Source organism: Sus scrofa, chromosome 7, assembly GCF_054392235.1.
Source record: "Sus scrofa isolate SSC_HxYL_T2T_F1_AM1 chromosome 7, Sscrofa_HxYL_maternal_Yorkshire_Landrace_v2.0, whole genome shotgun sequence".
NCBI classification, from domain to species: Eukaryota; Metazoa; Chordata; class Mammalia; order Artiodactyla; family Suidae; genus Sus; species Sus scrofa.
Genome location: NC_139389.1, coordinates 76,594,237 through 76,609,725, shown reverse-complemented (window position 1 = coordinate 76,609,725; position 15,489 = coordinate 76,594,237). Strand labels below are relative to the sequence as shown.

The 15,489-nt window shown below is 38.0% G+C and overlaps 1 protein-coding gene across 12 annotated transcripts in view; it reads left to right on the top strand.

The window, feature by feature from the left end:
- Positions 1–479: 479 nt before the first annotated feature.
- NUBPL (NUBP iron-sulfur cluster assembly factor, mitochondrial) overlaps positions 480–15,489 on the top strand; it is a 241,101-nt gene continuing 226,091 nt past the window's right edge. For 11 of the 12 annotated variants that reach the window (XR_014810681.1, XR_014810680.1, XR_014810679.1 and 8 more), the window contains exons 1-3: positions 480–623; positions 1,176–1,323; positions 6,247–6,281. Coding sequence is in view for 6 of the 12 variants with exons in the window: in XM_084969031.1 (XP_084825157.1) it covers positions 516–623; positions 1,176–1,323; positions 6,247–6,281 (291 nt within the window). In the remaining 6 variants the exon portion in view is untranslated. The remainder of the gene's footprint in view (positions 624–1,175; positions 1,324–6,246; positions 6,282–15,489) is intronic. The other variant, XM_084969033.1, reaches the window with a different exon arrangement.

The window sequence follows — 15,489 nt, the reverse complement described above, 5'->3', positions numbered from 1 at the left end:
CTTTTTTGAGCTTAGCAAAGAACCCAGACTTTTCTTTCAGGGATTTACCAGCCACACATCACGAAGTATCAACACAAAGCAGACTATTATTGTAGACCACTCGGGGGAAAAATATAAAATCCTTAGCAGTGGGAGTACTTAAGTGACTATATGCTCCGCTGTGAGAATGCCTGGAGTCATTTTTAACCTTCACCATTTCCTTCTTCTCAGTTGTGTCAGTTTTCTAAACTTTGATAATCTGCTTTCCTCTCTATGAAAAGAGGATCCTAGTAAGTCTCCTACCTACCTACTCCTAAACTTATGTAAGGACCAAATTAGAGGTATGTGAAAATGCTTCCCAACCATTTGGTAAAACGCTGTAAAAGGTTTGCGCGGCTACAGGGGCGTAGTTGTGTTCCCAGGCTAAAGAAACTCAACGCTAGTCGCTAGGGGAAGAAAAGCGTTGTCGTGTGACGTCATCACCCAGCGCCAACCGCGACGATTTCCGGGTTGGGCTCAGGGCTGCATTCCGCGCCATGGGGGCTTGGCAGCGTTTGCTGCTCTGTGGTGGGGTGTCGTTTCGGAGTGGCTGCGGGGCCTTTGCCCCGCGTGGGGGAAGCCGAGTGTTGGTGTGTCGGCGCCAGGTCCGTGGTGCTGCGGCGCAGGGGGAGGCGGGAGGGTCGGAGATGCCGGTCGGCAGGTACTCTGTAATTGCCTCTTATCTAGGACTCGCTTTGGTCCTTCGTGGGCCCCTGCCCACTTGGCAGCTGAGTGAGACTGCAGTTATCTGGACGTACCCACATGACAGGGAAGCTCCTAGTAGGACCAGGCTAAGACATAGAGGGGCATGAAATAGTTGGTTGAAATATGGATGTGTGACATTTACGTCCTTTTTTAGTGTTGGTTTATTTAGAAAATAGGTTAAAAGAGGGGGAGAACACGTGGATTTAACTCCTTGAAGAGGCAATTTATTTACTTCCCATTTTTAACGTCAGCATATCCTGGCAAATAAATTTCAACTTAGTGTGACTGCAATTGTGATCGATAACAATAGGTAAATGACACTAAAGTCTTCCTAGTGGAGATGAGCAGAATTAGAAAAGAAAGCCCTCTTAGTCACAAATTATGAATTGTTTTTACTTTTATAGGGTGATAATGAAGATGGCTTATTTTAAAACTTTTTTTTTCTTCTTAAGTTATCTGGCGGTGAAAGTGAAACCCTAAAAGAGAGAAGAACACAAATCATGACCCGAGGACTTCCAAAGCAGAAACCAATAGAAGGTGTTAAACAAGTTATAGTTGTGGCTTCTGGAAAGGGTGGAGTTGGGAAGTCTACTACGGCAGGTATTATAGGATATTAATTCTCATCTTGAGTATGATTTGATGCCAATTGGCAAGTGCACAATATTAACATTATAGTTTTGTTTTTAAAAAAGTATTTGTGAAGTTCTTAATAGCCGGTTCCTTAGTATGAGGAGTTGGTAGTATTTAGGAACTCAGATTTTGGAGTTAGACAAAACTAGGTGTATCACCCGGTCTTTGACTCCTTAACTGAGGAAAAGGTGGTCAGGCTGCCCATCAGATCTTCAGTTTACTTAATTGTAAAATGGCAATGATGTTAATCTTTTTCATAAGGTGGTTATGCAAATTAAACAAGCTAACCGTTTAACCCAGTGTCTTCTACATAGTAAGTACTCAGTATTTGGTTGCCCTTATTTTTAAAACATTCAGCCTAATACTAAATTTATTTCTGTTATTTGATGTTCTTTTCCAGTCTTTCTCAGTATACATGTACCTAAGTAGCTGTGATGAGATTGTTTACATTATTGGGACCTTTTTTCATTTAACCATAATTTTCAGCATTATAAAGTCAACGATGATCTAATATTTGAAAATATTTTACTTATTTAAAGTATCTTTTAATCTTTATCTCTTTTATATTAATATACAGAAACAGACAATTTTTGGTGGCTTCTTAAAATTGATTATAGATTTCATGGTGACTAACGTGCTGCTTTCAGTACCCGCAAAAGAAGTATCACCAGAAATAGAAGTGTTACCATCCAAGACTAATAACTAATAACCAGATATTCCCAATTTTTTTCAAAAGAAACTTTTTATTTCTAAAAAAACTCAGTGTAATAATGTAGAAGGGCAACTCCCCTCCTCACAGTTCAGCTCAACAATGGCAACTTGTATGGTTAATTTGGAGTCATAAAGCTCTCATATTTTATTGTGGCCTCATTTTAAATGTTAAGTCATGGAGTTCTCGTGGTGCAGCAGGTTAAGGACAGGACATTGTCACTGAAGTAGCAAGGGTCAATGCTGTGGTGTGGGTTGGATCCCTGGCCCAGGAACTTCCACATGCCATGGATGCGGCAAAAAAAAAAATAAATTTTTTTTTCAGTCATATTAATCGGAATGTCTACTAAATCAGATCTTATCCAGCCTATCCTTTTTTTTTGTGGTTTATTTTAAAAAATAATTATCCTTATTATGTTTCATTTTGTTAGTTTTGGCATAGATCTGGACTGTTAAGATCTCTTAGGTATTTATATATTTATGTATTTATTTTTGGCTTTTGACTGCAATTTCTGCATTTTTTTTTCTTTTTTTGCCACCCCAAGGCACATGGGGTTCCTGGGCCAGGGAGCTACACAGAAGTTGCAGCAATGTCAGATCCTTAACCCACTGTGCGAGGCTGGGGCTCGAACCTACCTCTAGTGCTTCAGAGACACTGCCGATCCAATTACACCACAGCGGAACCTCCTCTGCTTTTTTTTTTTTTTTTTTTTAAATTGAGGGGTAGGTGATGTACAGTGTTATTTAGGTTTCAGGTGCACTACGATACAGTGAGTCACAATTTTTGAAGGTTATATCCCATTTATACTTATAAAATATCGAGTCTATTTCTTGTGTTGCACAGTATGTCCTTATAGCTTAGTTATTTTATTTTTTATTTTAATTTTTTGCTTTTTAGGGCCACACCCACAGCATATGGAAGTTCCCAGGCTAGGAGTTGAATTGGAGCTGCCACTGAAGGCCTACGCCACAGCCACAGCAACACCACATCCAAGCCACGTCTGCGACCTACACCACAACTCATGGCAACGCCAGGTCAAACCCTCATCCTCATGGATCCTAGTTGGGATCGTTAACCTAACCGATGAGCCATGGAGGGAACTCCCTAGCTTAGTTATTTTATGCATGGTAGTTTATACCTCTTAATTCCCTATCCTGTCTTGCCCCTCCCCACTAAGATCTTAAAAATTCTTTTTTTCTCAGATATTAACCTAAAGTTGGGTCATGTATGTACCTTAATATTCTTTAGTTCCATCGAAACCAATGACATTTTGAAATAAGGAAGGGCTAGGTCCAGAGTTCTGTGACTTTTCCCTAGAGATCTTGTGTCTTGACTCAAAGGTATATTTGGTAATGCCTGGGTACAGCAGTTTTATAGTTGTCCAACAAGCTCCAAATCCAACTATATAGTGTTATTAGCTCATTTTTTCCCCCCATTTTGACCTGAATGTTACTGTGGAAGAGTTTTTCAGATGTTTTGAAGAAATTAAGATTTACCAAGTATTGTAATTATGATAGACCTCTAACACACTATTTGATAGATCCAGTATAATCAAAAATGATTAGTGATTGTTCTTAATGAATTTGTACTATATCCTACACATTTTTACTTTCCTTCCTAAGGACTTATAATTCATCTGTTTGATATATATATTTTTTAATTTAGAAGCTCTTAGCTTTTGGTTCTAGAACTCTGTTAGTATTATATTTATTTCTCTTATAGGAATCTACCTCTGCTTTTTTTTTTTTTTTTTGTCTTTTTTTGTCTTTTGTTGTTGTTGTTGCTATTTCTTGGGCTGCTCCCGCGGCATATGGAGGTTCCCAGGCTAGGGGTTGAATCGAAGCTGTAGCCACCGGCTTACGCCAGAGCCACAGCAACGTGGGATCCGAGCCGCGTCTGCAGCCTACACCACAGGTCACGGCAATGCCGGATCGTTAACCCACTGAGCAAGGGCAGGGACCAAACCCGCGACCTCATGGTTCCTAGTCGATTCGTTAACCACTGCGCCACGACGGGAACTCCTTTTTTTTTTTTTTTTTCACCTCTTCTTTTGTTTTGAAAATTCAAAGTACATTTACCTTTTTTTCATTGTATGAGTCCTTTTGCATGATCTGTGATTACTCAGAATGATTAAAGATGAATGGTATTTTCATGATAATGGTCATAAATTCTTTGGGTTTTGTGCAATATAATTTGTTGGGTCTGTAGGCTAGCACTTGTTTAAAACACATTGTTTGTTTGTTTATTTATTTATTTGTCTTTTGTCTTTTTGGGGCCATGCCCACAGCATATGGAGGATCCCAGGCTAAGGGTCCAATTGGAGCTATAGCTGCTGGCCAATGCCAGAGCCACAGCAATGCGGGATCCAAGCCGTGTCTGCGACCTACACCACAGCTCACAGCAACGCTGGATCCCCAACCCACTGAGTGAGGCCAGGGATCAAACCTGCAACCTAGTTAGATTCGTTTCCACTGTGCCACGATGGGAACTCCAAACACATTGTTTATTGTTTTTGGTTGTAAGATCATCTATTACCATGAAATGTGATAGCATTTTAATAGGAAGATATATGAGATGAATGGTGTGTGTCACATACTGTGCACTTCAGTAAATGTCCTTTCTTGCTTTTTTCTTTGTTAACATCATACCATGTGTCCCCAAAATTGGCCTATACCTTTTCATAAATCTCTATCTGCATATATAAGCCTTAGAAATAGATTGTTTCTGTGTAACTCTGTTAGTATTGTATTTGTTCCTATTCCAAACTATCTCAAAATACTTCCCATTTGAGTATGTGTGCTAGAGATATTTTGAATTAGAATGATGGCATTTGATTAATACAAACATGCCCTGTGATTTTATTGTGGAAATACAGGAAGATGCTAGTACTAAAATGAATTACTCTCTAAATGTTTCTGCTTAAAAGTTGGATTATATTTAACCTATGATATACCTGAAATTCAGAATTATTTTATAATTTATAAAAAGTAACTTATCAAATGCCATGCCCTAGGCTAAATACTTTACATATAGTATTTGATTTAATTCTCACCACAATTGTAATATCAGACCTCATTTTGTAGAGGAGGAAACAGACTTGGGGTAAAATATTCTATTTAAGATTACAAAATATTAGAGTTCCTGTCATGGCTCAGTGGAAATGAATCTGACTGGTATCCATGAGGAGGCAGGTTCCATCCCTGGCCTTGCTTAGTAGGTTAAGGATCCTGCATTGCCGTGAGCTGTGGTGTAGGTTGCAGACTCAGCTTGGATTTGGCTCTGGCGTTGCTGTGGCAGTGGCGTAGGCCAGCGATTACAGCTCTGATTTGACCCCTAGCCTGGGAATTTCCATATGCCAAGGGTGCAGCCCTAAAAAAAAGATTAAAAAAAAAAAAAAAAAAGACAAAGGGAAAAAGATTACACCGTAGAGTGGTGGAACGGGGATTTGAATCAGTTCTGAGTTGAAAGTTTATACTGTTAGATACTTAAGGGAAACTGTCTCAGCACCATTTATAACATTGTTCTGTATGGAAATGTGATCCACAGTATGAGGGTCTGTTTACTGGGAATTGCTGCTTTCAGACCGCTCTTTCGTCTCAGACGTAGCATATCCCTATTGCTGGGCTAAAGGTTTTGGGGACTACTGTTTTCCTCCTTTATGTCTTTGGGATTCATTGGCAATAGACAATTTTGGGAACATGTTTTACTTCCTTACCTTTTACCTTCTTCCCTTCCCTCTGCTCACTGGCCCAGCCTTTCCTATATGTGAGTTAGATATTTGAAATTCTGGCATGACTAGGATTTATTTTAAAAAAATAGGATAATATCTGTTTATTAAAAAGATAATTATTCTGCAAAATATGTTTTTGAAAATAATTGAATGATATATACCATTAGCATCATTAAAAAAAAAGCTAGATGGATTACTGAAACACAGAAGATAAGTGGATTATTTAAAATGCTAATTTTGGAGCAGGCATCTCTTGCTTATGTTGAAATATTACTTTCTTTTTTATCTTTTTTACTTCCTTTATTCTATCCAAGTACTTATTTTTTTTTATAACAGATGTATTAAAAATTTCTGTGCTTTGCTTATTATATTAAAAATATTAAAAGGTAAAATGAATTTTAGTAGTAGAAGGAAAGTTACTAAATTTAATTACTTTTTTTTTTTTTTTTTACAGTGAACCTTGCACTTGCACTAGCAGCAAATGATTCGGTAGGTGTTTTTTAATAGAAATATGAATTTATTAAAATGTGTTTAAGGCAGTACTTAAGAGCATACTAATGTTTCTCATTTACTCTAGGGGGGAGCTATACAGTGTAGCTCTACTCATTTGCATGTCTTTAAGGAACTCAAAAACCTACCATAAGTACTGATTATATTTAATTATAATGATGAAAATGGAAGGGGACCACTTACTGGTCAAAGAATTCAGGGAACCTCTTAGAAGCTGGGAAAGGCAAGGAAATAGATTCTTCCCTAGAGCCTTCAAAAGGTATGTAATCTTGCCAGCACCTTAATTTTACCTCATTGAAACCCATTTCGAACTTCTGTGATAATTTCTTATAGTAGAAGTAGGAAACTAATACATAAAATCAGTTTTCTTAGTTCTTGGATTTCCAAAGATGTTTTTATTTTGCCCTCATATTTGATAGTTTAACTAGATGTAGAACTCCAGGTTCAAAATAATTTCCTTTTTGAACCTTGAAAACAAGGTTTTCCATTTTCTTTTGGCATGCCAATGAGATTTCTGATGCTAGTCTGATTTATATTGCTTTGTAAAAACCTGTGTTTTCCCCCTTCAAAGCTCTTAGAGTATTCTTTATGTCTTTTAAGTTTAGAAATGTCACAAATAAGTGTCTGGTTGTTGGCTTTAAATTTTTTCCTGTTTGGAAATTGGCCAAGCAGTACAAAGCTTGAGTCCTTTTCAGCTTGGGGAAACTTTCTTCATTGATTACTTTTTGTGATGTGTTTGTTCTTTCTCCAGAAACCTATTAGGTAGATATTGATCCTTTATACTTGTTAATTTTTCTCTTGTATTTTCCATCTGTCTTTTGCTCTGTGTTTTGAAAGATGTCTTAGACTATTTTCCACACTTCTATATTGTGTTGTAGTTGTTATTTAGCCCTTTTGATTTTTTTAAAAATAAAGTAACTATATTTTTTTCCAGTTTTCCAGGACGATTTTTTTACTTTTTTTTTTTTTTTTTGTCTTTCGTCCTTTTAGGGCCGCACCTGCGGCATATGGAGGTTCCCAGGCTAGGGGTCTAATCAGAGCTGTTGCTGCTGGCCCATACCAGAGCCAGAGCAATTCTAGATCCAAGCCACATCTGTGACCTACATCACAGCTCACAGCAACGCTGGATCCTTAACCCACTGAGCGAGGCCAGGGATCGAACCTGCAACCCCATGGTTCCTAGTTGGATTTGTTTCCACTATTCCACGGCGGGAACTCCTGTTTTCTTATTTTCCAATTGCTATTCCTGTCTACTTAAAAACAAAAAAAGCTGTACTGTTCGTTTGACTCTCTCTGGGGATATTCCTTTTAATGATCCGTATTTACTTAGCATGGTGGTTCTTCTAATGTCTTCAGACCAGTAGAATGAGCATCACCTCATACAAAATCTTGAGTCCTACCTTAGACCTACTGACTCAGAAACCCTGAAGATGGAGCTCTATGGTCTGTGTTTTAACCAGCCCTCTAGGTGATTTTGATGCATGCTAAAGTTTGACAACTGTAGATCTAGAGTTTTTTAAAACTCTAAATGCAAATGGCACCTTTTTTTGTTTTCTAGTGTGATTATGTTTTTAATTTAGTTTTAAACTTTTTTCTCTTGTTTCAACAGGAATTTGGAAGAAAAGAGATAATCATGTATGGTTAGGCAACTTTATTGAAGTAAAAGCCAGTAATACATTTAAAAAAATAATTTTTATTAGAGCACTTAGTTACCTTGGAGAAGGGATCCCATCATCTTTAAAGGAGGGAGGAAACAGGGAAATTTAATGAGTGGGAAGGGAAATAAATTCATGGGTGCCGGTTTCTTTAATTTGGTCATTATCTTGGCCAGAGCTTTGAGTCTTAAGACAATGCGAAATAACCATGTAATAAAAAGGGGATAGATTCCTTATTGTTAAGATGTTGGTAGTCTTGATGAGATAGTAACTCAGAAATGTCTTTTTTTTTCTCTTTGTGGTTTTTTTTTTTTTTTTTTTCTTTCCCAGGGAGCAGGAATGAGGGCAGCTTCATCTTTAATGCTTTAGATGTATGACAGGGAAATTGGCAACAAGAAAGGAAAAGCAATGTCTTTCCCTGGGCCACTTTTTCAGAGAGCAGTTAGTATTCTTAAGTGTTTTTAAATGTGTTTGTAAAATCTTCCTTAGGCTTCAGTATTCTGTTATCCTGGTAACAGTGTTTTTTTTTTCTTTGATATTTTATAGCAAAGTTAATATAGAAATTACAAAGAAGAAAGCCAGGAAATTTGAGGAGTGTGTTGTGGAACTCAAAGATAATCTGATACAATACAGTGTTTTACGATTGGCTACAGTTGTGTCCAATTTAATTAATTAATATATACCTAAGAAAGATTTTATATAGCTTGTATACTTGATTAACAGTGTTTTTGATAAAGGAACAGCATATTTGGCTTAAACTAGGATCTGTCAGAGGACTGCCTGTGTATAGAAAAGAAGATAGATCATGTATAAATATATGATTTATGTGTAGTCTTCCATGCTGTATTTCTCAACTTAAGATTTTATTAATATTATGCTTATGTAGAGGACATATTTGGTCTTTAGGGGAATGCATATTTGGTCTTTAGCTTCCTTCTCTTTGCCTGAGCTGATACAGATGGCTAAGGTCCAAGGACATTTACTGGGATGTGGTACTAGGGAACATAGTTTTATGGGTTTAATTTTTTTGTTTTTAGGGCCTCACTTGCAGCATATGGAAATTCCTGGGCTAGGGGTTGAATTGAAGCTACAGTTGCCAGCCTACACCATAGCCACAGCAACACCAGATCTGAGCTGCATCTGCGACCTGCCCCATAGCTCATGGGCAATGTCGGATCCTTAACCTGCTGAGCAGGGCCAGGGATTGCACCTGCATCCTCAAGGATATTAGTCGAGTTCATTTCTGCTAAGCCAAAATGGGAACTTGTGTTTTAGAGGCTTAAAAACACCAGTTGGGAATTTCCATGTGGCTCAGTGTGTTAGGAACCTGACTATTTTCTTTGAGATTGCCGGTTTGACCCCTGGCCTCTCTCAGCAGGTTAAGGGTTTGGTGTTGCAGCAAGCTGCAGCATAGGTCACAGATGCAGCTCGGATTCAGTGGTGCTGTGGCATAGGGTGGCAGTTGCAGCTCAGATTTGACCTTAGCCCAGGAATTTCCATATGCTACAGGTGTGGCCATAAGAAGAAAAAAACCCCAAATATATTAATATATTTTGAGGATGTATGCTTACATATTTTTTACTGATTGGGACACATGATCAGAAAAGTTTGGATGTCACTGGCCTAGGAAAAAGAATTTTGGGGCTGAATCACATGCCAGTTCAAAAGAAGACTACTTTGTAGATGGAGGTAAAGGCCTTATAGGAATGGGGTGTGGATTTTCCTTTTCCTTGTCTTTTGTGCTTTCCTTTGGGGGTGTAGAAGGTAGTATTGCAGAACAGAGCAGAATTTTGGATCATGTCATGTGTGCCATGCATCTAAGTATCGTATCTTGGAGTTCCCGTTGTGGTTCAGCTGGTTAAGAACCCAACATAGTGTCTGTGAGGATGCGGGTTAGATCTCTGGCCTTGCTCAGTGGGTTAAGGATCCAGTGTTGACATGAGCTGTGGTGTAGGTTGCAGATGTGGTTTGGATCCAGAAGCTGCAGTTCCCATTGGACCCCTAGCCTGGGAACTTCCATATGCTGCAGGTGTGGCCATAAGAAGAAAAAAAAAAAAAAATCAAATCGATGATATGTTGGAGCTGGCCCATGCTTATTGTGAGAGCTGATTATTACATTTTCAGGAATATTTCAAACCAGTTGATATCATGTTGTTAGTTTGAAATAGGCCATGGTAGTTTTAAACTTTGGAAATTGGCAAATACTGAAAATCAGACTCCCTACTGCGCCCTGAGTCAGTTGTTAAATGTTCACTTGCACGCCACTGATCATACATATTGACAATCATATATCTTAGTTTTTCTTTTTTTTTCTGTCTTCTTAACTACTTTTATTATGGATCTCATCTTCTAGAGTTATAAATTTAATAGACAGTAAGAAGAACAGTGAAACTGAAGAGGGAAGGGAAAGGTCACTAGAAACCATTGATAAGCTCTGTGAGATTTCTATGTCAGTTTACTTAGATCATTTTAGTTCAGCAGACATTTATTGAGCACCTCTAACACTCATTTCCAGACACTCTATGTATAATATAAAGAAAAATAAGCATGCCTACTGAGACTGTGTTCACAAAACTGTTTTATTTTGTGTGGGTATATATAATTATATATGTATATCTCTATGTATATCTATGTCTGTGTATTTTGGTAGTGTATAACTGAATTAGGTTCAATAATCGTTTTTTCAGTGAGTGAGAAAGTGTACATTAAGGCAATACTTAATAAGGTTTTTTTGTGCTTTATAACAGTAGTCACACTGTGTACTCTTAAAGGTTTTGTAATCTCATGAAGACGAGAGGAAGATAAATATTTTAAAATGATGAGCTGTTTTCAAGGTCAAATACTGTAGTGTTTCTGTCTAAGATGACTAGCTTTTATTCCAGAGAAAAGCAGTCTTTTTTCATAGAGCATTTTCGTGAACATAACTGTTTCCTTTTTTACAGAGACCTGTAATGTAGTGCACTTAGTATTTATCAGTTTTACAGTCTTTATTGATTCTGCCCTATCCTTGCCACATTTCATCAGCCAGAAAATATCCTTTTTTTTTCTGCAATATTTTTCTAATATGTATCTCTCTATTTTCCCTATTCCCACTTTAATTACACCTCACATCACTTGTTTTTGGCTCATTCATTTGTACCTCAAGCAGTTGTTGAGTGAGTACTCCATCCCAAGCACTTTGTACTTTGGAGGATATAGAAATGAATGAAACACACAGTCCTTGCCTCTGAGGAACTCATTGACTAGCAGACCACTGAATATGACCTCTACCTGCCCAAGCTCAAATCCGTTCAGTACACAATGCCAGGTTACTCTTACTTAAGCACCACTGGCACTCCATTATTCCACCACTCAGAGTCACTGCTAAATGTCTTTTCTGGGATTCAAGATACTCTGTGATCTGGCTCCCAGCCACCTTTCTGGGTTTATCTTCAGCTCTTCTTATAAATGGTTCCTGTGCCCTAGCAATCTGGGTTGCTTGCTTGGGTATACTATGTTCTTGATAGTGTACAGTCTTCTACATTTCTACTGGAGTGGTTCTCTACACTTTCTTTAGCTTTATTTGTCCTGTCCTCCAGGCTACCAAGTATGGCTTTGTTGATTGCGTCCTGCCTAAGGGTGCTTGTTAAGGGGGTTAAGTGATGACAGAAGTCTAAGCTACCCTCCTCTTCATGTTCCCTCACAGGCTACATTCTGATTCACACTGAGGCACTGTATCAGCTAGCCTTGCCCTGAGGGGCAGCTTAATCAAGTGCTGAATTTCCCCCAAAGTGAGGGTCTTTTTTTCCCCTATTTTGTAAAATCCGATAGCACTATTTATTGGTACTATTATTATGTATCCATGCAGCCATTCCAGTAATTTTTATAATAACAAATAATAAAATTAACATTTACTGAACATTTTTTATATGTCAAGCACTGTTCCTCATGACATAGTTCTTAATGCATTTACTCTTCATAGCAACCATATGGTATGAATACTATTAAGCTCTTTGTTGTAGATAAGAAGCAGAAGAGGGAGTTCCCGTCGTGGCGCAGTGGTTAAGGAATCAGACTAGGAACCGTGAAGTTGCGGGTTCAATCCCTGGCCTTGCTCAGTGGGTTAAGGATTTCGCGTTGCCGTGAGCTGGCTGTGGCTCTGGCGTAGGCTGGCAGCTACAGCTCCGATTGGACCCCTAGACTGGGAACCTCCATATGCTGTGGGAGTGGCCCAAGAAAATGGCAAAAAGACAAAAGGGAAAAAAAAAAAAAAAAAAAAAAAAGAAGCAGAAGAACTGGAGGCTAAATATTTTGCCCAGAGTTGCCCAGGAAGTAAATGGCAGATCTGGATTTGAACACCAGCATGGATCCTGTGCTTTTTTTTTTTTTTTTTTTTAGCACCACATCTGCAGCACATGGAGGTTCCCAGGTTGGGGGTCGAATCAGAGATGTAGCTGCTAGCCTCTGCCACAGCTACAGCGACGCAAGAACTGAGCCATGTCTGTGACCTGCACCACAGCTCATGGCAATGCCGAATCCTTAACCCACTGAGCAAGGCCAGGGATTGAACCTGCATCCTGATGGATGCTACTCAGATTCGTTAACCTCTGAGCCACGACGGGAACTCCCTTGATCCTGTGCTCTTAACCTACTTGTTATACTGCTCCAATGTTAGTTAGATTTTTATGATTAAGAACTGTGTTGTCTTCATCCTCTGCTATCCTTAACAGTTAGCACAATGCTTTATGACTTAGGAAATACACAACAAATATTAGCTACATGGGCGAGTTGAGTGCATAGACAGGTTTCACAGTGTGTAAGTGCAAAGTTTTGTTTTACTTTGTTTTTTGAGAGGTGCTGTGCCTTAGTGGCCTACACATGTGGAATTTACTGGGCTAGGATTGGAACCTATACCATAGCAGTGACCCAGACTTTTGCAGTGACACTGATGGATCCTTAACCCATTGTGCCACAAGAGAACTCCCCTTTCCTGTTTCTTAAAAGATGATGTGCTCCGTGATTCTACTTGGCCCTTTTCTCATTTTATACTCTGTCCAGTAATCTCATCTTTTCCTACTGCCCCAGTTCTAGCCATGTGTCCTTGATTCCAAATGCATCAGCTGCCCAGATACCTTTCCTGGGTGCCAGACCTGGCTGTCTCTTGTCTACTGTACACATCCACTTGACTGCTTTACAAACATTTAAACTTGGCACGTATAAAACCAAACTCTTTTTTTCCTTGTCGTTTGAGGGTCATGTGGTTCCCTCCCGTCTCCAAATCAGCTATTCCTGCTCGAAGTTCCGCCACTCAAAGCTGTCTAGAATATGCCCTCTCATTTCTTTCTTTAATGCCACTGTCTTTTTCAGACCTTTAATTTGCATCTTCTTTGAGGTAAGTCTTTTATTTTCTCTGCTATGATGCTTTGAGGGAAGGACTAATACTTCCTATTTTATTTTAAAGGGTTCAGTTTACTTGTTTAACTCCTATGCTAGTATATAAACCTTTTGGGGGGCAATGATCTTGGTCTTGTTCCTTTTTTAAGATCCTTGGCACCTAGTCCAGAGATGGTACACAGGAGACTCTTGGTAAATATTGGTAATGATAGTGGAACATGTTAAGTGAAGAATGGTTGTGGAATATACTTACGTATGCTGTATATGTAGCAGATTCTAAGTGTTAGATAAGCTATTTATTGTTTGTTCAGCGCCAAATTATGCCTTTTTTCCTGAGCAAGGGAAATAATTAAAATCTAAATGGGGTTATATGAAGTGCTTAGCACAATGGGTGATACGTACAGTAAGTTCTAAGTCACTTTTTTAGTATTATTATAGCTAAATAAAATCTTCTTGTAATGTTTCAAAATAAACATTGATGTGCATTTTACTTACTCGATTAAAAAATAAAAATTTATTTTGTGTTTATATTTATTTTCCATTGGTAGAAGTAATCATTAAGTTGAATTTTATTTGGGCTGAAAGATGGGAAGGAAACAGTATTATCTTTGAAGAGTCTGTGTTTCTTTGGTTATTTTTTTTTTCCACTGATATTTATTTCAAAATATTAATTTTTTCCCACAGTCATATAATGTCTTTACACTTATTCTTTCCAGATGTACTGCTCTTTTTCACAGATTATTATGATTGGTTCATTAAACATGGTTAATATTGTAAGCCTTTGAAGTTCTATGATCATGTTAGGAAAAAACTAAAAAGTTTTAGTTCAAGATTTAGGTTTTAGTTTTTGAAAAGTTCAGTGATCTTGGGAATAGAACATTTTATGTACTGCCACTATGATTTTCTGCATTAATAGTTATGTGAAAGCAGTTAACAGTCTAGCTCTTTGATGTCAGATGGACCTGGGCTTGATTCTGGTTCTGCCTATTGCAAACCATATAACTTTGGCCTCTTAAAATTGTGAGTATTGGGATAATGCACATAAAGCACTTAGCATAGTTTCTGGCACCTGGTAAATGCCAATAAGAGCTCTTCTTATTAGCTGTTCTAGTAGTCTAAATGCCAGCCTGGGCAAATTATTATATTCTGGAGTATTAGTTATGGTGTGAAGTTGGATTAAATATGGATGAAATGCTCTTATAATTAATGGGAAATCCTATTGTCTACTACTTAGTTCAGGTTTGTAAGATTGGGGTGCATCTTTTGTTTCTTTTTTTTTTACTTTTCAGGACCACACATGCAACATATGGAGGTTCCAGGCTAGGGGTCCAGTTGGAGCTACAACTGCTGGCCTGTGCCACAGCCATAGCAATGCAGGATCTGAGCCGTGTCTGCTACCTACACCACAGCTCACAGCAAAGCCAGATCCTTCACCCGCTGAGTAAGGCCAGTGATCGAACCCACAACACCATGGTTCCTAGTTGGATTCATTTCTGCTGTGCCATGATGGGAACTCCGCATCTCTTCTTTAATGCCAGTATTGTAGAGGAATTACACTATATTAAATTAAAAATTTTGTTTCAGTATTATATTTAGCCATTTTGGAGGAAGGATACACCATTAGTATTTAAAACTATTTTAAAGCTAGGTGGGGGGGGGGGCTAGAGCAAGAGTTCCAGAAGGAGCAATTGCAAAATTATTATTTTTGCTTCTTTTTGTTCTTCAATTCAAAAGTAATTTTTCTTTTTTAAATTAATTTATTTTTAAAATTACAGTATAGTTGATTTACAGTGTTGTGTCAATTTCTGCAGTACAGCATACTAACCCATACTAACTCCTGAAATTCCTAGTTGTAATAAAGACTTTTGCTCTAACTATAAATACATCTTCAGAGTCTCTCACTCAGCAAATGTCAAAATTTGTGAGTTCAAATTCACTTATAAAATACACTTCTTACAAAAAAATTACTTTTTACTGTTCAGCACAGGGAAATATGTCCAATCTCTTGGGACAGAGCACGATGGAAGATGGTATGAGAAAAAGAATGTGTGTGAAAATTTATTGTAAATTTATTTATAACTATTATAAAAGCCATTTCTTATCCTAAAGGAAATTCTTAGTTGTTTTGTTTTTTGGCTGTTTTTGGCCACACCTACAGC